This window comes from Xenopus tropicalis, chromosome 10, assembly GCF_000004195.4.
Source record: "Xenopus tropicalis strain Nigerian chromosome 10, UCB_Xtro_10.0, whole genome shotgun sequence".
NCBI classification, from domain to species: Eukaryota; Metazoa; Chordata; class Amphibia; order Anura; family Pipidae; genus Xenopus; species Xenopus tropicalis.
In genome coordinates, this window is record NC_030686.2 from 20,225,852 (window position 1) to 20,251,702 (window position 25,851).

The 25,851-nt window shown below is 41.7% G+C and overlaps 1 protein-coding gene across 3 annotated transcripts in view; it reads right to left on the reverse strand.

The window, feature by feature from the left end:
• Positions 1-25,851, reverse strand: part of cdh22 (cadherin 22) — a 143,432-nt gene that overhangs the window by 58,924 nt on the left and 58,657 nt on the right. For 2 of the 3 annotated variants that reach the window (XM_004918631.4, XM_002932526.5), the window contains exon 2: positions 9,993-11,714. In XM_004918631.4, the coding sequence (XP_004918688.1) occupies positions 9,993-10,217 (225 nt within the window). In that variant the 5' untranslated portion in view covers positions 10,218-11,714. Of the gene's footprint in view, positions 1-2,065; positions 3,040-9,992; positions 11,715-25,851 lie in introns of those variants that run through there. The other variant, XM_018097841.2, reaches the window with a different exon arrangement.

Consider the following 25,851-nt stretch of genomic DNA (forward strand, 5'->3'; position numbering starts at 1 on the left):
ATAATAGCCTCTGGGAAGGGACTGTGGCTGTGGGATAGCAGGTATAGTAGGGAGAGATGGTGCCTATAGTAACAGTGGGATAATAGCCTCTGGGAAGGGACTGTGGCTGTGGGATAGCAGGTATAGTAGGGAGAGATGGTGCCTATAGTAGCAGTGGGATAATAGCCTCTGGGAAGGGACTGGGGCTGTGGGATAGCAGGTATAGTAGGGAGAGATGGTGCCTATATAAGCAGTGAGCCTCCCCAAGATGAAAAAGTTCAGTTAGCTGACCACAAAATGGTTGGAATGTGTGAGGGCAGAGTTTGTGTGAGTCATTGGTAGAGTTTTGGTCAGGGTGAATCAGGAGTGTGACATGCAAGGGACTTTTTTCAGTGCACTTGGCAGAGTCTAGGGGCCCAGGTGACAAGTGGGCTAATAATTGGGACCCACTCTGGGGGGGGGGGGTACCTTCTAATTTAGTAATATGGATCCCCATGATTACTGATAGCAGCCTTGGCAACAGTAACAATTTAGAGTAGCGTTGTCCAGCTTGTAGCTTTTGCATCCTTACCTTGGGTTATTGGGAGGTGTAGTTGATTAAAACTTAAAGGGATATGGTTTGAACTTCATATAAAAATAAGAGCCAGTGCTAAAGAACACTTTTGCAACAGCACAATCCCTGCTGTATCTAAAACATGTGTGATTATGTTACCATTGGATGGCTTCTGGACGCCCAAACACAAGTGGTTTCTGGATGCCCGAACACAAGTTGCTTGCTTGACTGCTTGCGCAGTCAGGGAGAGAATACTAGTTTCTTTATGCTGCTCCTCTGCCAGTAGCAATACATTGTAAGTTGTATTTAACAAGCATTTCACTCATAAAATCCCCCAAAGCAATTTATATGGCTCTGAGAAAGACTGCGGCACACAGCCTTCAATTGATACATAAAGCCAATGTATTTCAACAGAGCAACTCATATGTTATTTATTGGAAGATGCAACGGGGCCTAAGTACTGATGATACCCAGAATATAATTGGCTGTCACTCAGAGACATATTAAATGCTAGTATAAAATAACTGTGCTTCAGGAGTGCGTAAACAAATGTTCCGGCTTTAACTCACAATGTGCATTAAGTGGTCTGGGCATTTAAATCCCTGATCGAGCATTGAAAATTACTGCCTAGTATATACATCTAAGGCTGGCAGGGCCAGTGCAGCGGAAATTTAGAATAACTATGCAAAGTTTTAGCTGAAGTCACAGTGTTATATAATGGGACAGAATTGCTCCTAATTTACTGCTGCACTGATATAGTAAATGACCCCAATACACAGACACATTTAGGGGATAGAGGGTATTTATTGCTCCTTTTTGCCTCAGACATGACACGTGAGTTCCACCAATTGTACATTATACAGGTAGGGTTACCACCTGCCTGGTTTTGACCCGGACAGCCTGGTTTTCGGGAGGTCCCTCCAGGTCAAAACTGCCTGCTTGGTCTTTCAAATTAGGAAAACCAGGCAGGACTATGTTAGATTGATATGGCCATCTACCAATCACTGATCTCCACATCATAATCCCATCCCTGATGTCAATAGCTATGCCCACAACACTATTGGCCCCGCCCTGTGATACCACTGCCCCGCCCCCTGCCCAGAGTTGTCAAAGACAAAAAGCGGCAACCCTAAACACAGGTTAAGAGATAGCAGGATATGCAGCAGGGTCTCAAGAAGTGTCAAGAACAAGGGTCCTCTGTGAGGAGAAATATATATAATAATAGGTTTTTGTAAGGAGCCCTCAAATAATTTTACTAACTAAATTTACTAACTAAATTGCCTAGTGGTTCAGTGCAGATAAGAAGGGGCCATATTTATAGCTCAATTTACTCGACAGTAATTACAGAAGGCTTCTGCTTGATGTCAGCCCTGTTTATATAACTGGAAAGCAGCTGCAATCCTTCTCATATTGGGCACACAACTGGCATTTGGTTGGACCAAGGCGGATAAAACGTTTTGAAATGTAGAGAACAAGGAAAGCTTAAATCACAGGGTGTGCCATTCAGTTAGACAAGTGAATCAATACACTAACCTTTTGCCCTGGGCTGTTGAACCTCTTCTATGAAACAGAAATGCACCAGGCAGGGCTCTTAGCGAAGTGGTCCTTATGTGGGGTTCAGTTGGACATTTGCACAGTGCAGCATTTGTGGCAAGTCCTAATGTTCTGCTCATGTGCCCACTCCATGCCAGGAGGACTACAGAAAGGACGAAAAAAGATGGCTGCAGCGCTTATTCCAGCCAAGTACCCTGGGCCGGTGCAATCCTAAATGAAGAGGTGAACCACCCCAAGTAGAAGGTTATTTTTGTTCACTGGTGGGTGGCCCAGTGGACGTGTATGCTTTCCTTTGTCCTTGTCTTTATAGGTGGGATGGAAGCTTATAAATGTCCATCCAAGTTGGTGCTAAAATGAGCTGCCAAGGCTGAGTTTAAGCCACTCCTGCCATGAGGCTAGGAGAGATTTTTTTTAATTAAGCAACATTTAAACACCATCAGCTGTCTAACCTTTGGTTAGGGCCTTCCTTAGTCCATGAAATTTGTAGAGATATTGGTGGATCAGTCATTTAATCATATTTTCAAAAATATCTAGGACAGCAAAAATATATTCATCCCAAATCTAACTCTAATTGACATTCTCACTCCAACAGGCTTCGGAATAAACCTTTCCCCGGCTACTGCTTCAAGGTGTCAAGTCCTACATTTAATGAAGAATATGGCCTCACAGGTGTTATGTGATATTCAAAGAACAAAATATAATTGTGGCCTAGAGAAATTGTGTATCTGTGACGCTAGGTTTATTCTATACAAACATACCATACTGCTTTAATGCACCTCTACTGAATATCTATAGCCCTTACCAGAATGAATTTATCTCTAAGCTTCATAGGAACATAATATAAAAAGCCTTGCAAATGTATTCCGACCAATTATTTCATTTCCCTGTTAACAAACTACAAAATAACCTATTACAGCCAAAAAAAACTACAGCTAGGGCAGAAGTTGACCGTTCAGCAGGATTCTGATCCCAAAGCCAGGGTCCAAGTAACAATGGCACAGCTCAAGCAGTGCTCAATTTACAGGACAATCTGTGGCATCATTTGTAAATTGAGGTCCACAAATGTTGCCCAGCTGACCTGAACAACCTATAGCAAATGTAGAATAGAGCAAAGTCATTGTTGTCAAAGCTGGTGCCTCTAAAAAATATTTTGATTGAATACTCACACGAACAGAATATTTTAATCGTTTTATTTTATTTAAGGTTCCTTTTCCTGGCATAAAACAATGCTACATAAAAAAACTCATTTGTTGCCCAATTAAATTAGAGAATTGGTCAAGGGTCTCAGTAATTTTTCACATTGTGGTAAACACATAGGTACACATGGAGTCAAGCTGCTAAGCGAGTGTTGCATGTGATCTAAGTGTTGCATGTGAATTAAGTGTTTAGCAGGCGTTAAAAACAAAAAGGCGTTTGGGGTTTACTGTGCATGCTGGGAGTGCTGGGTGAAAGGAGAAAGTAAGTGCAATTAACTTACTGCTGTGTGATTTCTAAGTGCTACCTGGCTGAATGAGCCTACTAATTAAGGGGGAGGAGTAAATCTGGTAAATTCTCACCAGGCGCTTGGCTGTTTGGTTTGAACCTCAATAAGTTACTGACTGCACAGCGAATGTTGCATGTGATCTAAGTGTTGCATGTGAATTAAGTGTTTAGCAGGCGTTAAAAACAAAAAGGCGTTGAAATCTAAAAAGGGATTGTACTCGGGAGACTGTAAGTACCCAGTGGCAATATGAGTTGCAGTATGATTGCTAGTGTGTATCTTGTCGCATGTATGTGGTCCTGGAGCAGCAGTTCCATGCAACATTTACTTGTGAGAGATGCAGGTGGGTTTTCCTCTTGGAATCTGAGGTGCAGAATCTAAGGGGGGAACTGGCAGCACTGAGGGCAGCTGCAAACATGGGAAAGAACAGGAGGCTCACTGAGCAACCACTGGCAGGGGCCGGTGTAGTGGGAGGTGTAGAAGGCACAGTGGAGGTTATAGAGGGAGACATATTTGTGACAGTTAAGAGGGGCAGTAGGGGACGGAAGGGTAGGGGGGCTGGTTCACAGCTTGTACAAACCAGCAGATTTGCCGCTTTAGGGGGAAGATGGCTCTGAGCTATCATATATGGAGCAGGCTGACTCTCGGAGCCCCCTGGGAGCCGGCACCTCTAATACAGGTGGGGTGAGTAATGCTAGGAAGGGAAGGCAGGCTATAGTTGTAGGGGATTCAATTTTTAGAAAGGTGGATAGGGTAATTTGTTGCAAAGACCCTACATGCCGAACTGTGTGTTGTTTGCCTGGTGCTAGGGTTCGGCATGTGGTGGAACGAGTGGACAAATTGTTGGGAGGGGCTGGGGAAGACCCAGCGGTCTTGGTACACATAGGTACCAATGACAAAGTTAGAGGAGGGGGGGAAGTCCTCAAGAACGATTTTAAAAAGCTAGGCGAGAAGTTGAGGGTGAGGACTTCCAAGGTAATTTTCTCAGAGATATTACCTGTGCCACGAGCAACGTTAAGAAGGCAGCGGGAACTTAGGGAGATTAATGCGTGGCTGAGAGATTGGTGCAGGGAGGAGGGCTTTGGGTTTCTCAAACTGGGCTGATTTCTCAATCGGCTACAGGCTCTTTGCCAGGGATGGGCTGCACCTCAATGATGATGGGGCAGCTGCTTTGGGGGAAAAGATGGCTAGAGGGTTGGAGGAGATTTTAAACTAGGAGTAGGGGGAGAGGGTGCAGCGGGTAATTCTGTGGTAGACAGGATAGATGAGGTAGTGGGCATAGTAAGGGAAAATGGGGGAGGAGACTTGCTTCAGGATACTGATAATGGCAGGGAGGCCCATAAGTTGTTTGCACATTATTCTTGCACTGGAACCAGTATTAAATGTATGTTTACCAATGCAAGGAGTCTGACTGGTAAAATGGGAGAGCTGGAGGTACTGGCATTGGAGCGGAAACATGACGTGATTGGTGTTGCTGAAACTTGATTGAACGAGTCACATGACTGGGCAGTTAATATTGGGGGTTATACATTGTTTCGGAGGGACAGGGGCAATAGAAAAGGAGGAGGAGTGTGTCTGTTCGTTAAGCAGGAATTAAAAGCAAATATTAAATAGGAAGTGATGGGGGGAACAGAGGGAGCTGAATCCTTATGGGTTGAGCTTCTCACAGATAGTAAAGAATCTAGCAAATTAATTGAAGGGGTATGCTATAGACCCCCTAATGTAAGTGAGGAGGAGGAGGCTCAGCTCCTGTTGCAAATAGAAAAGGCTGCTATTTTGGGGCAAGTGATAATAATGGGGGATTTTAATTATCCTGATATTGACTGGAGCCATAGTACTGCCAGGACAGTAAATGGTAACAAGTGTATAAACTTGCTGCATGACAACTTTATGTCACAGGTTGTTGAGGAGCCAACCAGGAACCATGCTATACTAGATCTAGTGATCTCTAATGACCCAGAACGTATAGCAAATGTGCAAGTGGTTGAACCCCTGGGTAATAGTGACCATAATGTTATTTCATTTGATGTTTGGTGCAGGAAACAAATTAACACTGGGGCAATAAAGACCGTGAATTTTAGAAAAGCAAATTTTAGCTCCTTAAGGGCAGCGCTTCAGGGCATAGATTGGGGCAATATGTTTTCTGATAAACACACAAAGCAGAAATGGTTGTCATTTAAAATGATATTAAATCATTGCTGTTCTCAATTTATTCCATTAATAAGAAAAAGTAGAAGTGTTAAGAATCACCCTATGTGGCTTAACACTGAGGTTAAGAAGTTAATAGGGAAAAAAAGGAAAGCTTTTAAGAAATATAAGTCAGAGGGGACAGTAGCTGCATTTAATGAATATAAACACTATAACAAGTGTTGTAAAACAGCAATCCAGAAGGCGAAGATAGAAAATGAGGAGCGCATCGCAGCAGAGGCCATGACTAACCCCAAAAAGTTTTTTAAGTATATTAATAGTAAAAAGATGCAGGTTGAGGGTGTGGCCCCATTGAGTTATAGTAACAATATGGTTACAGCGGATACAGAAAAGGCAGATGTGCTTAACCAGTTCTTTTCTTCTGTGTATACAGTAGAGGAGCCAGAGTGCCAAGTCCCACCCAATAGCTGCACTGTTGCCTCAGCTACACAGTGGTTGACACAGGATATGGGGCTTAAAGGGTTACACAAGATAAATGTAAACAAGGCACCTGGGTCGGATGGAATACACCCCTGGGTACTGAGAGAGCTAGGGGCAGAATTACAGTGGCCCTTGTTTATGATATTCTCAGATTTGCTTTCATCAGGTATGGTACCTAGGGATTGGAAGAAGGCGAATGTCATTCCTATATTTAAAAAGGGAGTAAGATCTCAGCCTGGCAATTATAGGCCTGTAAGTTTGACATCCGTGGTGGGCAAGTTATTTGAAGGCTTGTTAAGGGATCACATACAAAATTATGTACTGGAGAATGGCATTATGAGCAGTAATCAGCATGGCTTTATGAAGGACAGGTCATGTCAGGCCAATTTAATTGCTTTTTATGATGAGGTAAGTAAGAAGCTGGACAGTGGGGATGCAGTAGAAATAATCTATTTGGATTTTGCAAAAGCATTTGATACCGTTCCCCACAAATGACTGCTTTCTAAACTAAGGTCTATTGGTCTTAGTGAAGTCGTTTGCACATGGATAGAAAACTGGCTACAGAATCGGGTACAGAGGGTGGTTGTTAATGGTACATTCTCTACTTGGAATAAGGTTCTCAGTGGTTATTAGTGGGGTCCCTCAGGGTTCTGTACTGGGTCCACTTTTGTTTAACTTGTTCATAAATGACTTAGGGGTGCGTATTACAAGCAATGTTTGCAGATGACGCAAAACTCTGCAGACCAGTCAATTCTATCCAGGATGTGGCATCCTTGCAGCAGGATCTTGACCAACTGGCAATCTGGGCGGCTAAGTGGCAGATGAGATTGGATAAATGTAAGGTCATGCACCTGGGTTGTAAAAATATGCAAGCCACTTATACCCTTAATGGTACTGCACTAGGCAAATCCATAATGGAGAAGGACCTTGGAGTCCTTGTAGATAATAAACTTGGCTGTAGCAAGCAATGCCAGGCAGCAGCTGCAAGGGCAAACAAGGTTTTGAGCTGTATTAAAAGGGGTATAGATTCACGGGAGGAGGGGGGTATTCTTCCCCTTTACAGAGCGCTGGTAAGGCCCCATCTAGAATATGCTGTTCAGTTTTGGTCTCCAGTGCTCAAACGGGACATTATTGAGTTTAAGAGGGTCCAGAGAAGGGCAACTAAGCTGGTAAAGGGTATGGAAAGTCTCAGTTATGAAGAAAGACTGGCCAAGTTGGGTCTGTTTACACTGAAGAAGAGGCGCTTAAGAGGTGACATGATAACTATGTATAAATATATAAGGGGATCATATAATAACCTTTCTAATGCTTTATTTACCAGTAGGTCCTTCCAACGGACACAAGGCCACCCACTCTGTTTAGAAGAAGGGAGGTTCCATTTAAATATTCGGAAAGGATTTTTTACTGTGAGAGCTGTGAAGTTGTGGAATTCCCTCCCTGAATCAGTTGTACTGGCTGATAAATTATATAGCTTTAAGAAGGGGTTGGATGGATTCTTAGCAAGTGAGGGAATACAGGGTTATGGGAGATAGCTCTTAGTACAAGTTGATCCAGGGACTGGTCCGATTGCCATCTTGGAGTCAGGAAGGAATTTTTTCCCCTCTGCAAATTAGAGAGGCTTCAGATGGGTTTTTTTGCCTTCCTCTGGATCAACTAGTAGTTAGGCAGGTTATATATAGTCATTATGGTTGAACGTGATGGACGTATGTCTTTTTTCAACCCAACTTACTATGAGTCAGTGAAACATACTGATAGTGCTCAGTTGCTATGAGGCAAAATAGTTTCCCTGCTGTTCTTGATCCTTCACCCAGCATTTCTTTGTAGGGGGCGTAATTTATTGGCAGTGGAGCAAGGAGTTTTGCAGGCTTTCTATGGACCTTATTAGTAGTTTGTTTTACAAGTAGGGAATCTCTTATCCAGTAAGTTCATAGAGTCCTCTTATTTTACAACAGGGGGTGCATTATTTATTATTGACAAGTTTCAGCGAGGCATGTGACAGAAAAGACTAAGCACCACTTATGACTGATGACATGGACTTGGGCCTCATGCTTTAATATGGTCATGGAATGCCTGGATCACTTATAATATAATATTATATATTACAATGTGGGGTACATTAATCACTATATAAACAGTGCTTAGTGAGGTCATTAGTTATAATCGGTACTCAGTGATGTAATTATTGTCACATGACTCACTAAAACTTGTGTATTATAACAAATAATGCACCCGCCGTTGCAAAATACCATGATATTAAAGGTCACCTTGTAATTCCATAACCGGTAAAACTCAGCCTTCCGCTTCGTGCTTTTATGTGGTCATGGAACTCTTTGGTGAATTTTAATATCCTTATTTTACAAATAGGGGGTAGGCTATTTACTGTATAACTTACAGGATATTCATGGCTCTTGTGGATAATATAGCACTAACATGTAAGATGCTCCTGGTATAAAAATACCAGCACCCCACACAGCTAAAAAAAGATAAATAGCATTTACCATCTATTACTCCACCGGATATTAACTGAGGAAGTTATAGGGGTTCTTAATGTTTAAAGTATAACTTTGGGGTGCATTATTTAGCTCTCATTATTTTTCTTCTTTTCCTAACACTTAATGGGGACCCAGGGCAGTTGCCCCACCGCCACCATTGTTTCTTCGCTGGCAGACTAGAGACAGGGAAACCACCAGTCTGGGGTCCTGTACTTACAATCAAGTCCCAGGTATTAGAGGATGGGGCAATTTGCACTTAGGAGTCAAGCCAGGAGGATCTATATACAGTATAGAGGAATTTTGTTCCTGGCAGCAATTTAGGCACAGTAGCATATATGTTTTCACCCCACCCCCAGAGAAAAACAGTAGTGTTCATACACCTGTGTGTGGCAAAAAGATAAGTCACAATATTACTCCATGCTATTATTCATACACATAGACACTGGCAAAGACAAGCCCTTCTAGTTACTAAGATGGCAGATGGGGACTTCCCTTGTCAATTCACAATGTTAATTACATTATTACATAGTAAATAAGGACGTTAAATATGTTTGATCCCTCCCAGGACGCTCTTCTGTTGATCCAAGGGAAAGCTAACACCAACAATGAAACAAACACAAGGCCATTTCCATCCATCTGTATGGGACAGCACATTTCTGTTTGTCTTTTTATTCTTCCTTCTATTATGGAGATCTCCCACTTGCCCAGTCCCCAGCAAAAGCAATTGTGCCAGAGCATTGGGGACAGGAGGAATCTGCAAGCAGCAGGTGGGTGAGAAGGAGTGCAAGTGGTGGGGGGAGGGGTTGCAAGCCATATAGCGGGGTGCAAGATGCAGGGGGCCTAGGGGTACAAAATCTTTATATCCAGAATTACACAGTGAAATTTTAGATTTCAATTTGGCACCTTCCCCAGGGCCATATTTCTATTTTTGCACCATAGGGACTGTGCCTACGGCTGCAGCTTGGTTGCTTTTTCTAGTTAGTACGGAACAGTTTTGCCCCACTACAGAAAGGCAAATCAGCTTTGAAAAGAAGTTCCAGGTTGGTTCCTGAGGGTTAGTACACCACTGAATATTTGTCCCTGTCTTAGTAAATGTTGGGCCCTTTCTCTGTTTGTTACATGGCTGCTGCATAAGCAGGTACGCAGTCTGACCAGCCCTACACACATGCAAATATGTTGCCAGTTATTGGGAATATTCTAAAAAAGCTACATTGTAGCTAAGCTGTGCACTTATAGACCTGTACACACATTTTAATACAAACAAAATGGGGTGCACACAAAAAGTACTTATTGGGGCCCCACTTACCTTCCCAACATACAGAGGCTCTGTCCCTGTATATTCTTCCACCACAAAGAACTGGTTCCACACCCAGCCACGCTTCACCCGGCCAGACATCTCTAGGGACAATCTGTTATCCATGAAAACCATTCCTAGGAGCTTCGGGCTGCAGAGAACCAGCACCACGGTCCAAACAAGCCCTCGTGCAGCCATCCCAAGTCCACCGGATCCCCAGATCCTCACATTACGCATGGGTAAGGGGTGCACCAGCTGTTTTAGTAATACAGGGGCTCATGTTTGACACTCCCTCACCTTTGGCCATTTTTGCTACCCATGCTTTGAGTGAAGTCAACTACACCTTACGCAACTTTGCCTGACCTCTATATATATCACAATATGGTAAATATTGAGTTGTATAGCAGGGAGTGGCACTAGGCCATACCTATATAGAAGGAGTAAAGGATACTCAGAGCTTTACTTTAAACAGAGAAACGTTCTGGGTGCCAAAGTCTATGATGGAATGATGTATCAAATGTCTTCAACTTGTAATGTTTTGCACCCCATAATGATGCCTAAAAAAACAGTTATGTACAAGTCAGTATATCTCAGTGCTATAAGTCCATTCTACACTTTTGTAGAGATGATGTAGATGTGGACTCATAGTCCATAGGCTCATAGCCCATAACCTATTCCAAGATTATACACACCAAAACAGGGATACCGTGTATTGCAGTAGAAATAGAAAATATTACTTGCATGTACTTGGAACTCAATAAGACTTAATGATATGTAGTGTTCAATGTGGACTACGTACAGCTGTACTGGTATATGACATATTATTACTGGGATGTGATGGAACGCTGTGAAATGTAATCAAATGCTCTGGATTACACAGAACTAAACTTGGATGCTAAGAATTGAGGGATGACCTAGTTTAACAGCGAGCCACTGATAACGCTCTTCAATGCCCAAGGCTGAGTAAAGTGATAATTGCCTCCTCAGAATTAGATGCTGTGATTGTACTCAGATAGGCTGTTCTATAGTGGGATGCTCTGAGTGGCACTGGGATGAGCCATACTATACTGGGATGCTCGGAGTGGCACTGGGATTTACTATATTGAATGCTCTGACTATACTATACTATTGCACAATACTGGGATAAACTATTTGGTACTGGGGTGAGCAGTACTATACAGAGTGGCACTAGGATAAGATGCACAATCATGGGAACCTCAAAATGGTACTGGGATGAGCAGTACTATAGTGGGATGCTCCACGTGGTACTGCTGTGGTATACTGGGATGTTTTAAGTTCTACTGGGAGGCACCATACTATATAAGGGTATTAAAAATCAGAGATACTCTTCAGTGCAGTGTGATGTACTTGGTGCACCAGCCTGTGACAGCAAACACAAATTTGTACAACCATGTAATGAGCAGAGTAGTCATGTGGAGTCTTCTGTTGAGCTTTATGCCAGATTACTGGATTATCCTAGGATATGTGACAAAATATTCAGTTCACAGCCTCTGATGTCCTGTGCCCCACTGAATTCTCAGTGTGCGTTCTCCGCTTGTCTTATGTGTGCTGACGTTTCATGATAAAGCAAGGGGATTCCTGGTTGATCTCTCATGCTGCGAGTGCTTCCCACAGTAAGAACAGGGATGGCGAGTGCCGTTCTTGTATGCTTGAGTGGAAGGCAGCTGTCTGTGGTGCTGAACAACTTGTTGCGCAGGGAACCAGCTTTGTGACCTGAACAAAGGGAAAAGTATATATAAAGCTATGTCAGTACTGCTGCTCAGTTCTAGGTCTCTAACAGTTAAACAGGGGATATTAAAATATGCAGCTAACATACATCTATATCTTAATTAGAAACAATATCTTTAAATAATTTCTAATTAGTTAAAATTCCCTGTTTTATGATAAATCCAATCCACACCAAACCCAGAGTTGCAGGTGTTTGGCTACTCAGATAAGTACAGGCTGGGATTCAAAGTACACAGAGGCCCAAACAGCCCGCCACCAGCCCAATAAATAGTGACTGTCTATGGCATCTTACAGAAGCCCCACAATCTACAAATTGCCGGTCTAGTCCTGGTGGCCAGACTCCTTTAATGACACTGTTAACAAGGTCCTGCTAAGCAAACAATGTTGTTCCATGGGATCTTTGCACAAGGGTAAAGAATCTGCTAAATGCATTTACGGTCAGGGCTGGTTACTCTCTATCCAACCAACCTATACTGCCCATTCTAAATACATTTTCAGAATTGTACTCGGCGTAGCTTTCTAATCCCAGCTCTGTTTGTTCAAGGTTTTTATAATGCAGTGGACATTTCCTTTGCACTTTATAAAAACTGACATTGCTTAACTGTATATTCCGAAATGCTCATCTGCATAAGAAGTGCTTACCCACATTCTCAAATCTAACAACTACCTGCCTGTCTCCTTGTTGTACATTTTGCTGACAATAAAAATGGCTTGTAGCCTTCTGCTTCACCCTGTTTCCGAGTCACTGATAAAGACATCCTGCATGCATCAATATTTATATTATTTTTTTTTAATAGAGAAGTGAAGGAAATATACGACTGGGAAAGAGTGTGAGTTACTTTTAAAGGTAGAGCTCCAGTTTCCTGTGATGTTTCTGTGATGTCACTTTCCTTTGACATCACATGTGCAGGGAATTGTGGGATTTGGAGGATGCAGGCTGGGGACAGTCTACTACTGTTACATTTTTTTTTGGCTGGAGTTCACTTATAGGACACATAAACCCCACACACAAAAATGTAATCAGTGAACAGCCTTTTTGAAATCTTTCAATACCTGCCACTGGTTGTCCAGAGGTTTATAGTAAGGCTGCAACTGTCTACTTCAATTTTTTTCTCTCCTGAGCTCAGCTCAAACAAAGCAGAAATTTTATCAGACAGTTCTGCCTGTGTGAGCCTGTATTCTTGATGAAATGTATGCTGAATAAGGGTCTGTGTGTGTGTATGCTTTTTGCAGTTTTAAATGTATCTGATGATGTATCAGAGAAAAAATGGCCACCAGGTGTAAGCTGCTATTTGCTTTAGGAAAATGTGATGGTGCTACCAAACAGAGGGGATATATGCAGTACAAATGATGCCAATTGGGTGGGGGAGACACTGATATACATTGTAGTCAAATGTAGGCTTTACATGTCCTTTAAAAGATGAAACCACAATAAAAAGAGAACACAATAGGACAGATGTGTGTATGTACAAACTCACTGTCTGGATATCATGTAATGCATTCATACAGTCTGTGTGTAATACCATTATAAAAACATCAACATATAGACTGGGCCAGTAGAGGCCTGGTTGCATTATTATTTCATGAATATATTACATGTTTTACAATGTTAATTATGCTGGCATAAATGCTATGTATTGGGGTGAAGTTTCTCATTTGACCATGTGCTCCCATTAACACATGACTTAGGGGACCCCAGGTGAAAGAACACCAGTTTACGACACATAAGGGCCGATTCACAAAAGATCATTAACACTCAACGCATAGTTTTATGCATTAGGGCTCTGGCACACGGGGAGATTAGTCGCCCACGACAAATCTCCCTGTTCGCAGGCGACTAATCTCCCCCCGAAATGCCATCCCACCGGTGAAAATGTAAATCGCCAGAGGGATGGCATACGCGGCGGCGCAATTTCAGCGAAATCGTGGAAGTTTCCTCTCAAGGCAACTTCTCCCCGTGTGCCAGAGCCATTAAAAAGTGTTCTTTAATTAAGTAAGGATTCATCAAAGTAATTTCACATGCTTTACCAGTCATATTGCATGAGCAAAAATCTCAATTATCGCAAATCGCATTGCGATAATTATCTAAAAGAAATAATACTAACGCATAATTCACAGACATATTTTAAGAGTTAAAAGCATGAGTGCTAATATTAACACCTCCAAGGGTGGGCGTTACTAAAAAAACATTGTGGTTCATGAGCATTTCTCAAGACAAGATGGAGTTTGCAGTCAGACTTTGGTTGAATGTGAACAAGAGAATCAAGTATGTGATCGTCCTAGAGTGATGCACCCTCAAATTTTCAGGGAAAGATCAACTCTAGATGGATTTTCAGAGGAGGAAATAGTGAGGTGCTATAGGTTTAGTAGAGCAGCAATCTATTGCCTGTATGAGGTACTGGAGCCTTATCTGCAGCCACTAACACCCAGAAGCCATGCTGTTCCTGGCATAGTGAAACTTCTGTGCTTCCTTCAGTTTTTTGGGAATGGAAGTTTTCAGAAAGTTGGAGGGATATATGGTGGATTGTCACAGCCCACATTTTCACATTCCTTGGCCAGGTCCTAGATACAATACGTTTAGTGTCTGGGAATTATCTTAAGTTTCCCATCAATAGAAATGACTGGAACTCTGTAAAAAGAGGTTTCTATTGTGTCAATGGCATCCCAAATGTCTTAGGTGCCATAGATTGCATGCATGTGGCATTTAATCCCTCACTAGACAAAGAGCATATTTTCCAAAATCGCAAAAGTTACCATTCTCTGAATATCCAAATCGTGTGTAACACTAAGATGAATATCATGAGTATTGTGTCAGGATTTCCAGGCTCCTCACATGATTCTTACATCTTGAAGCAGTCCAAATTATATGCTGAAAAATGCCTTGTGGATGGCTTTTAGGTAAGTATTTGTGTCATGTCTATCAGAAGTTTCCTATATTTGCTTTCTGACTCCCACTATGAAACCAGGGCCTGCCTGCCATAAGCATGGTTTGCCATTGCAAGAGGGCTCTCTTTTCACATAGGGAGACTGGAAGCAGCTTATTTGATTCCATCAACTTATTTCATCTTATTTATTTCAGGAGATGCTGGCTACCCATGTAATAGCCAGGCCGCATACAAGGGCTGAATCTGCTTTTAATAAAGCACATGTAAGAGCGCAGTCTGTAATTGAGAAAACATTCGGGGTTCTGAAAAGCCACTTCAGATGTCTGGACAAGTCAGGAGGAAGCCTTATGTACAGCCCCAGTAAAGTGGCCCAAATAGTTGTAGCATGTGCTGTAGTGCACAATATTGCCAACCGTCATGGCTTGCCTGGGTTTGTGGCTGATGACCCAGATGATCCAGTTCATCCCATACATCCTGTACAAAGTTCAGATATCAGAGGCAATGCTTATTCATTTTATTGAGCTCAGCAGACTGGCAATATGCAACATTTCTGCATTCACAGTAAGTATGATTCACTAACTGCTTATTGGTGCTAATAATGAAGTAAACTGCAACAGCTAACTTGAAAATAGTTGTATATCCAAACATAACTGGATCTTCTCCACTAAGGCTCATGTCCCTTGGAGCGGTTGAGTCCCCCACGACAAATCTCTGCTATTGCGGCCATCAAGCAACTCAGAAAAGGCTTTCCACCGGCGACTATTGTTGTTAGTGGAAAGGCTTTTCGGAGTGGCTAGTTGACTACAATAGCACAGATCTGATGTGGGGGAATCAACCATTCCGTGTGTTAATCACCAAATATGTGAAATAGTAAAAAGAGAAATGTTTATTTACATAGCACTACAGTATACTCATGTAGGACTAATGTTAATGTTTTGGAACATTATTGCTTACTACCAAATTTTGGCATGAAAAATAGAGAAATAAAATGTTTGTAAAAAAATATAAAAATAACTTTTTTACTGTGATGAACTCTAATTATACACTTTAACCCTTACTGCCAGCTGTTTTGGTCAAAGCGGAACTTTTGCCAAACAGTTTTTGAACATTTTGCACTTTTCACTTTAGGGGCCTTTCCTCGGGGGGACTTTTAGTTTACCCAGGAAAACAATATATTGTTTTTTTCACAAAAAACTTTCAAAATATGGTAGAATTTTTGTGTAATTCCAATTCTGTAACAAGATATAGGTTTCTAAATGTCTAAAAATGAAAAAAAAATCTAATTTTCCATAATATAAACACACATACTAGAAACAAAAATGATTTTATGCATGAAAATACAACTGATTTGGAAAGTTCCATGTCTCCTGAATGCGCCAATACCAAATATATATATTTTTATGGAGATTTCTCACTTGTATAGGTCAAAAACTCCCAGCAGTAAACTACCAAATTTCCAAAGCACTGCTCCAGAAAGCTGCATACTTTAGATTTCAAGGCCAAAAATTCCACTAACAGAAGGTTTATCCCAGAAAACTGTACATTTTTGGAAAGAACAGATTCTGGGGAATCAAGAATAGGCACAATTGTCTGTTTACTCTAAACTATCAAGTCGCAAGTTATTGTTTTTTATCAAAATTTGTGAAATTTTTAAAAAATCACTTCAAAGCTTCCAGTCTATAGTATCTTATCTCCTACAGGTCATAAAGTAAACAAATAAAACACCATAAATATGAATGCCAGGGGTCCAGTTTGATGCCCAATATGTATAGGTTTACCTATGTATGTGGCATGTAGGGGCCCCAATGTGAACATACCCCCATATGATCAATCATTTCTGTCATTTCAGCTCCTGCAAAATCAACACATTTACATTTTTATATGTGGGATAAAGCTAGTAAAAAGTACGCTCATCCCAGAAAGTCATATATTTTTGGAAAGTACACATTCCCCCGAATCTAAAATGGGTACTCGTGTCCTTCTACTCCAAAGTATCAAGCTGCAGAGCTTTTCCAAAATCAGCAATTTTGGTGACATTTCCAAAAATCCCCTCAAAGCTTCCACTTTGCCGCATCTTATCTCCCACATAGCGTTAGGTACCAAGCTAAAACACCCTAAATTTGAACACCAGGGGTCCACTGAACAGTTTGATGCCCAAAATGTATAGGTTTACCTAAATATGTAGCATGTAGGGACCCCAATGTGAACATACCCCCATATGATCTATTATTTCAGTTCCTGCAAAATCAACACATTTACATCCTTTATGTGGGATAATGCTACAAAAAAGTACACTCACCCCAGAAAGCCATATATTTTTGGAAAGTAAACATTCCCCCGAATCTATAATGGGTACGCATTTCTTTTTACTCCAAAGTACCAAGCCGTAAAGCTTTTCTAAGTTTGCAGATTTTTATGACATTTCAGAAAATCACATAAAAATGTTGCAATTTGCCGTATTTATCTCTCATAATTTCTTGATAAAAATCAGATAAAGGCAAATCACCCCAAATAGGAACACCTAAGGTCTACTGAACAGTTTGATGCCCAATATGCATAGATATACCAAAGTCTGTGGTATGTACTGACCCCAAAATGAAAATAGCGCATATGGATTTCTCACCTGCCAACTCAGCTTTTGCACACAGAGCCCCCTGTCAGCGTATTATGTGCCGTAACCCCCCCTAACTATACAGAAACCATATATTTTTAGAAAGTACACATTCTGATGAATTCAAAATAGGTAAGTTATTTTTCTACACCAAAGTTACACATGGCAAAGCTATGCTAAAAACAGATTAGGAACATATACTGGGATAAAAATGCAATAAAACCACAACAATTGTGCCAATCAGTCACATGACAGTGTAATTAGTGGTCAGAATATCTGATCCAATAGTCACGCTGTCAAAATAAACAGTTTTTAGGGAAAAGAAACTAAAAACAAAGTGGTAAAATGGAAAAAAAAAAGTGTTTGTGTATACATGTGTGTACATGTGTAAAAGTTGTGTGACAGTGTGTAAGTGTGTATATTAGTGTATATAAGTGTATATTAGTGTATAAGTGTGCAAAATGAAAAAAAACAAAAAAAAACAACAAAAAAAACTGCTAAATTGTGTGCTGTAAGTGTGTGTAAATGTATGTAAGTGTGTGTGTAAGTGCAAAAAAACCCCACCTTACCTGTCCTGAAGCAGGGATCGCAGTCCTGGTCCTCCTGCTGCAGTCCTCATCAGTGCGCCTGTGCTTGGGGGGGAAGCAGGAAGTGGGGACCAAGCAGCAGATGTGATGCAGACGATCGCGTCGATCGCGTTGCATGACCGACATGACAGCCCCCTTGGTTTGTTTCCCAGGGGGCTGTCATCGCTAAAAACTCTCTGCAGAAGCGGCACAAGCCACTTCTGCAGAGAGAATCTTTAATTGCCAAACGACGTACGAGACACGTCGTTGGCAGTTAAAGCCTTTTCCTGCCACGATGTATCCCATATGTCGTTGGCAGGAGAAAGGTTAACTAAATCTGCCAATCAGCATATCAACAAAACATGGCAAATTATTTTTTTTTGTGAAGCTGGTGAGTTGTACTTGAAGAAGTGCTTGCTGAACTATCTTTCCTACAAGAGCGTGTTGGCGCAACTTGACTGCTATCTATAACACTTAGCAACTTTTTGCTCAAGTCCTGTTGACAGTTATTTATGTTATCTAAAATGGCATTTTGTTTTTCCAACAAAGAAATATGTTGCTCCTTGACCTTTAAGTCTTGCTCATGCATCTTTAACAGAGCTGCCTCGTATGAGGCTTGTCGTCCCTGACTCTTGTTGTAACATGTTGTGGCGATACACACATCAAGATGAACAACATGCATTTTTTTCATGAGAGATTATTGATAATTGATAAGTATTTTTGGTGTAACAGTACTATTTGTGGATTTGACCGTACGTTTATGAAGTGCTTGTTGTGGGCATTCTGAGGGGTTAACATTATTATCATTACCATTAGCATCATCAGAAAATACAGCATAATCACTTAAATTTTCAGGACACTATCTTGCATTATCATCAACAATATGGAGAGTAGTAGTCAGCACCAAGCCTTGTGATTAGTTAGTAGTTTTTTTTTTTTTTTATGGAGAATGATGTTATTCTGTTAGTTTTGGACATTACAACGTTCATGTAAAAAATTTATTTGTGGACATTCATTCAAAATGAGCAAAAAAGGTACAATCTTTAGCCATACAAACTGCAAGGCAAAAAAAAGGTTGAAAGATTGACTAACTGCGCATAACCCAGCAAGACACACATGTCCAATAACACACCTATATAATTATCAATACACTGCACTTCTCTCATTTAAGCACCTGCAATATACACAGACACAATGTACTCTCATGCCATTGCAGAAGCCTGACACAAACCACATCTCCTCAAAACTTAGTAAACAAGATTACCTGGAATGTTAGAAAGTGATGATAGTCTGCCTTTGCTTCTGATAGCTGGTAATGATGAATCTGTTTTTAACAAAATTTGATTCCATTAATAATGAGCTTATCTGCAAGTAAAATTGAAAATGTAATTGGACCTACCTTTGGTGACATTTCTGGCCTCAGGAAATGCTGCGGAATATGCCATTGATTTCCGTACCTTGGTGGCTGAAGTCTCCTAGAACAATGATGCCCTGGTTGCAGCCTTCTGGCAAGGTCTGAATGAAGGTATCAAGGATGAACTGGCCGCAAGGGATTTGCCTACGCAGTTTGAGCAGTTAGTGTCTCTTGTTATCCGCATTGACTCCAGAATTAAGGAGAGACAGTCCCAGAAATCACGAGTCCATAGGTCACCTGCTTCCCCTGTGCTGCTTCCTGAATCCTCTTCTTCCCTGAGTTTTCAAGCCGAAGAGTCCATGCAACTAGGAGCCACTCTACTGTCCCCAGAAGAAAGTACCCGTAGAAAGTCAGCGGGCCTTTGTTTCTATTGTGGTCAGAGTGGTCATCTACTTAAGGCCTGCCCTGTAAAGCCTCAATGTCAGAGAAATGCTCCCGTCTTGGTCCAAGTGGGGAGTCTCTCCTAGGCAGAATTGTTTCACTCTCAGATACTCAAGCTTCAAGAGTTTTTGTCCCTGCTACCCTATCCTATTGCTCCAAGTTTTTCCCTTGTCAAGTGTTCCTGGACTCTGGGGCAGCAGGGAACTTCATTGACATTTTGTTTGTCAAAAAGTGTGGCTTCCCCTCCGTGTGTCTCAAAGTGGCACTCTCAGCACAAGTGGTCGACAGTCGACCTATATCTTCAGGGTTGTTACCATTCTCTACTTTTCTGCTACAACTACGGGTGGGGTGGTTACACTCCGAAGAGATTTCCTTCTTAATCATTGAATGTCCCGCTACCCCACTTATTCGATTGGACCACTGGTGACATCACTGCTTGGGGTTCCTCCTGTTGTTCTAAGTGTATGCCTGCTCCAGTTATGCCACTCTGTGTCTCTTCAATTGCACAAGAGCTCCCTCCTTTGCCTAGATGCTATGCCGACTTCTGTGATGTCTTCAAGAAAAAGAATGCTGAGACTCTCCCACCGCATTGGCCTTATGATTGTCCCATTGAACTGATCCCTGGCACTATGCCTCTGAGGGGTAGAACCTATCTACTATCAGTTCCGGAGACTCAAGCCATGAGAATCTCTCCAGTGGTTTCATTGGGAAATCTAGCTCTCCTGTGAGTGCTGGCTTCTTTTTCATCCAGAAGAAAAATGGGAGTCTCAGACCATGCATTGACTACCGTGGTCTTAATAAAATTACAGCCAAAAACCGATATCCTCTCCCCTTAATTCCAGAACTTTTCGACAGATTAAAGGAAGCCAAGGTTTTTTTTCCAAGCTTGACCTTCAAGGTGCTTACAACCTGATCCGCATCCACCAGGGGAATGAGTGGAAGACTGCATTCAATACCTGTGATGGCCACTACGAGTATTTAGTCATGCCCTTTGGTCTGTGCAACGCCCCTGCTGTCCTCCAAGACTTCATTAACAACATCTTTCGTGATATGTTGCAATCATATGTTGTTGTATACCTTGACAACGTGTTCTCCTCTTCATTCTTAGAACATATTCTTCAAGTCCGTGTTACAACGCCTCAGAGAGAATCATCTCTACGCTAAGCTGGAAAAGTGCGAGTTCCATAAGTCTAAGATTTCCTTCCTTGGGTGTATTGTCTCATCTTCAGGCTTTGAGATGGATCCTGCCAAAGTCTCTGCAGTGACTGAGTGGCCTACTCCTGTAGGCCTAAAGGCCATACAATCTTCTACAGAAGATTTATTAAAGGTTTTTCCCAGATCGTGGCTCCCACACAGCTCTCACTCGTAAGGGCTCTAAGTCACTTTGGTCTCCTGTGGCCCCAAATGTCTTTGAATCTCTGCAGTCAGCTTTTGCCTCTGCTCCGGTCCTGATCCATCCTAACACTTCACGTCCATTTACCTTGGAGGTTGACGCCTCTGATACTGGGGTAGGAGTTATTCTATCCCAGTGAATAGATTTCCATGGCCCTCTTCACCCTTGAGCCTTTTTCTCTAGAAAATTATCATCTGCTGAGGGAAACTATGATATTGGCAATCAAGAGCTATTGGCCATTAAGTTGGCCTTGGAGGAATGGTGCCATCTCCTAGAAAGTGCTTCACAGCCTGTTACAATTCTTACTGACCATACGAACCTAGAATATATTTCTTCCGCTAAAAGACTGAACCCTCAACAAGCTAGATGGGCATTATTCTTTACTAGGTTCAACTTCATTATTACTTATATACCTGGGTCCAAGAACGTCAAAGCTGATGCCCTGTCCAAATCCCTGTCTTCGGAAGAAGTTCCTACTAAGTGTACTCTGGATTGGAAAGAATCAAGAAGTGGAGGATCTTTGGCTAAAATCCAAAAATCTGGTAAATATGCCTTTGTTTAAAACATTTTTTGGGGAGGTTTAGTTATGCTCACAGTTGGTAGAATTAGATAAAGTATTTAAATGATGCCCAATTTTGCTAATATAGCCCAAGAATTGATTGAGAGTTATGGGGGTCCATTTGCTTAGAAAAATATTGATTTTAATACAGATCAGGGACTAAAGTGTGTTGACTATGATCCCAGAAGTGAGGGATAAAAGATTTAGGAAAGGCAGAACAATACAAGCATTACTACAAGCAGGGCAAGTATTTTTTAACATAGTTCAAGAACTTTGTAAAGTAAATGATGAGCTAAAAGATCAGTTGGAAAAGAAAGAGGTAATGCTTGAAAATACCAAACTGCTATGTCAATCTGCCACTCACACAGCTTCTTTTTTACAAGTAAGGTTAGATAAGAGTGAGCAGAAGATTCAACAGTTGGAAAAGGCAGAAGAGTAAATTAAGAATAGTAAATCACACATAAAATTAGGGGGTACTAAACAAGGGAATGGTGTATATATAATGTATGACCCCCCTACACACTCCCTACACCACCCACTTCTGACCTGGGTCTGCATCTGTATTTTGTTAAAAACCTTTCACCTATTCACTAAATCCCCCATTGCCCCCCCCCCCTTATGTCACTGGAAGAAAAGTCAACAAGGAGCATTTTAGCAATGCCTGTCTCGCCCCTGCCACGCTTCCTAGCTCTATTGCTCCTCAGGGCTTATCACAATCACCCCCTATTCCTGAGAGGCCATGGACTCATATTTCCATGGACTTTATTGTTGATCTGCCGTCCTCTAATGTTAATACTGTTATTTGGGTGGTAGTAGATCGCTTTAGTAAAATGTGCCATTTCATTCCCCTTCCTGCCCTCCCCTCTGCCAAAACTTTGGCTGGTCTTTTCATTGCTAATATATTCAAATACCATGGGTCTCCATTGAATATTGTTTCTGACAGGGGGGTTCAATTTGTCTCTAGGTTCTGGAGGGCATTCTGCTCTCTTTTGGGTACTGATCTGTTCTTTTCTTTGGCCTATCATCCTCAAACAAATGGTCAAACTGAAAGGACGAACCAGTCACTGGAGCAGTATCTGAGGTCTTATGTAATCAATAAGTCTCAGTGGGCAGAGTTTCTTCCATGGGCTGAGTTTGCCTTTAATAATGCCACTCATGCTTCCACCGGGGAATCTCTCTTTTTTTTTATTGTTTATGGTCTTCATCCTAGAGGTTTTTCTTTTTCAGAAAACTTTTCTGCTGTTCCTGCTGCTAACTCTATGGTGGAACATTTTTCGCAGGTTTGGCAGAAAATTCAAAATTCTCTGTCTTCGGCCATGAGTACCCAAAAGAGAGCTGCCGATAGACATCGGAAGGAGTCAACAGAATATCTGGCCGGTGATAGGGTGTGGTTATCCTCGAAAAATATTTCGCTTAAGGTTCCTTCAGCCAAATTGGGTCTCAAATTTATTGGTCCTTTTGTCATTTCAGAAATCATTAGCCCTTCCTCAGTTCGCTTAAAACTTCTCCCTGAACTTAAAATTTCGAATACTTTTCATGTCTCTCTTTTAAAGCCTGCCAGGGTGGTTCGCTAGCATTCTCCTCCTCCTCCAGTTGTTGGTAGATGGTCAACCTGAGTATGAAATACAAAGAATTGTTGATTCACGTTTTTCCAGGGTAGGGTTACAGTTTCTTGTACACAGGAAAGGATATGGCCCTGAAGACAGATCCTGGGTTTCTGCTGCTGATGTCAAGTCTGATAGCCTTATCAGACAATTTTATGCTAAATTTCCAGATAATCCTAGGGGTCCGGTGGCCCCCTCTAGAGGGGGGGGTAATGTAATAATACCTGGTGGTCCAGTGGGTCGGCGGGGACGCCCGGCGCTCTCTAGGCGGGGACGCCCGCCTCTTTGTGCACGCCGATGCACGCCTGCAGTTCCTCTGGCACGCAAAGGTACACGCGCATCCTTTTAAACCCGGCGCGTGCATGACGTCATCGTACAAGGTGCAAAATTCAAATATTTAAAGGCGCTTGTGCTTGTTTTCATTGCCCAACTTCGGTTTCGCTTCCTGGTTCCTGCTTTTCTTTGTTTTATTGCTGATTCATGTTTTGACCCTTGCCTGACCTAGACTTCGCTGTTTTGTTGCCTGTACTGACCCTTTGCCTGTTTACTGACTACGCTTCCGGATTTCGGCTCTGTACCTCGTTGCCTGCACGGTTTTGGCCTCAGCCTGTTCCACTTTGTCTAATCTCCCTAACTTAGTGTTAACGCTTGGTTCCCTTGCCTGCCCAGAACATTTGCCTTGGTCCTCTCACAATAAGTCCTGGTGGCACCCAAGTAGCGGAGGGCTCCTCCTGAAGTGAAAGGTGGCTGTTATAGGCAGAAGAGTGAGCTCTCACCGGGACCTTGGCTTTTGTTCTGGGATTGGGATACCGTGCGTGACACTCTGATGACTTTGGTAAATTCATGATAAAGTCCATTGAAATATCTGCGCAGGCATCACCTATTAGAAATCCTTCTCTAAAGATACAAAGTACTGGTATTCCCCAGGCACAGATTTCAGTACAACACAGGTACAAATAGTAGTTCCAAGTGGATTTTGGAGTTCTGGATACTGTCACAGTCCGCAGCAAAAATGTAGGCCACGATAGACTATCCCAGGAACATTAGATGGACGAGCCCCATGGTTAATGGTACTGCTTACCAATTTAGCAGTATAATACAGCTACTAATACTAGTGCCGACTAACTTGTGTGTCTAGGGGTTTAATGATAATCTTGGTCATAGTATTTATATAAAAATAGGTATATTTATTTCTTGTTAAATGAACAAGATACAACATAGGTACAGTTACATAAAAATAGAAGCATAGGGAACCAACATAAGTTATTACTAGGCTGTCCCTCAATCCCGACTGTCTGCTAAATCCAAACATCCAAACTGTCTTATCCACCTTTTCCCTGGGAAAATCACACCTCCACAAAAGGTGGCTTTGATGTTTTACAACCCCACTGTGGTTTACACACAAATAAATCACATGCAACCCCCTGACAATGTAAGTTGTAAGCTATTTACAATACAATGACACAACTGTTTGCACAATTGTGTAGCATACTCCTTGTGGTAAATTTGCAAACAACATTCTCTATATTATCATATATAATATAAATGTATGACCCCCCCACACACTCCCTACAGGTGGAATGACTGAAAAAGACAAATTTACCAATTAGTATATTGCCAGTAAATATGTAACTTTACCTGCCAGGTGGCAACCCTACCTTCAGATCAAAAATTACAAGATAAATGTTACTATTTATATTATCAGCAACAATATTCCTATTCTTATTGGTGTTGTTAGACACATCCTGGATTTATCAACACTGGAATCTTAGGGACATACTGAAAATCCACATCTCTCCATTTTTGTATGGGATTTCCAGGTAGCCTATGTATGAATGGGCGGACACTCACTTTCGCCTTTGCTAAATCTCCAAAAATCCTCAATAGGCAGTGGGGTGATTGCACTCCAGCAGACTTTGGTGAGCTCTAGCTTCACGCTTTGATAGATATGCCCCATAAGCCTCTGTATTGCTAGACAGGCCTTTTATTCACTATACATCCAGGTGTTATGGATTAAGGAATTGTTTTTAACTATTAGCGCCTGCAGTCAATTTTACCTAAGCAGACAGGTTATTTACCAGCATTGTATACCGTTGCAAACATTATTTATGCTCTTAGTGTAAGAAGAAAAAAAATCCATCCCTCCGTGCTATTTGGCATTGTGACTGTGGTCCTCTCGGGTTTACACATTGTTTTATTGCTTCTTGAATTGATTGGTTGGAGATCATAACTCAGCATGAAGCTTTACAAACATGGTTTCATTGTTCTCTTATACAGCAAGCAACACTTAAGGCTAAACACAAATTGCTCTTATTTGAATGGGAAAGTGGTCACCGTCACATGAGCGGACCTAGAAGTGTAACATTTCCAACAACAATGGAATCTTCCATAATTTGCATTCGTGGTTTTATTGTGCTGCTGGGTTTTCAAGGAAACTGCTATTTGTCTGTAGGGGAAATTGTACCCTGCCTGCACAGTAAGTAGGGATAATTTCCCATTTAGATTCTGTGAAATGGATAGTAATGCATAAAGGTATTGGTTGTTGAATTTTCTGCACATGCCTACAGGCATTTTTATATATTTGATTAGGTGCTTGTATTGTTTGACTGCTTGATGGCACCTGGCATTCTCCTTAATGCTGCCCCATTTCCTCATGAACAGACAAGCAGGGGCTTTTAGTTGTGCCACTTCACAGTTACAGGATCAGAC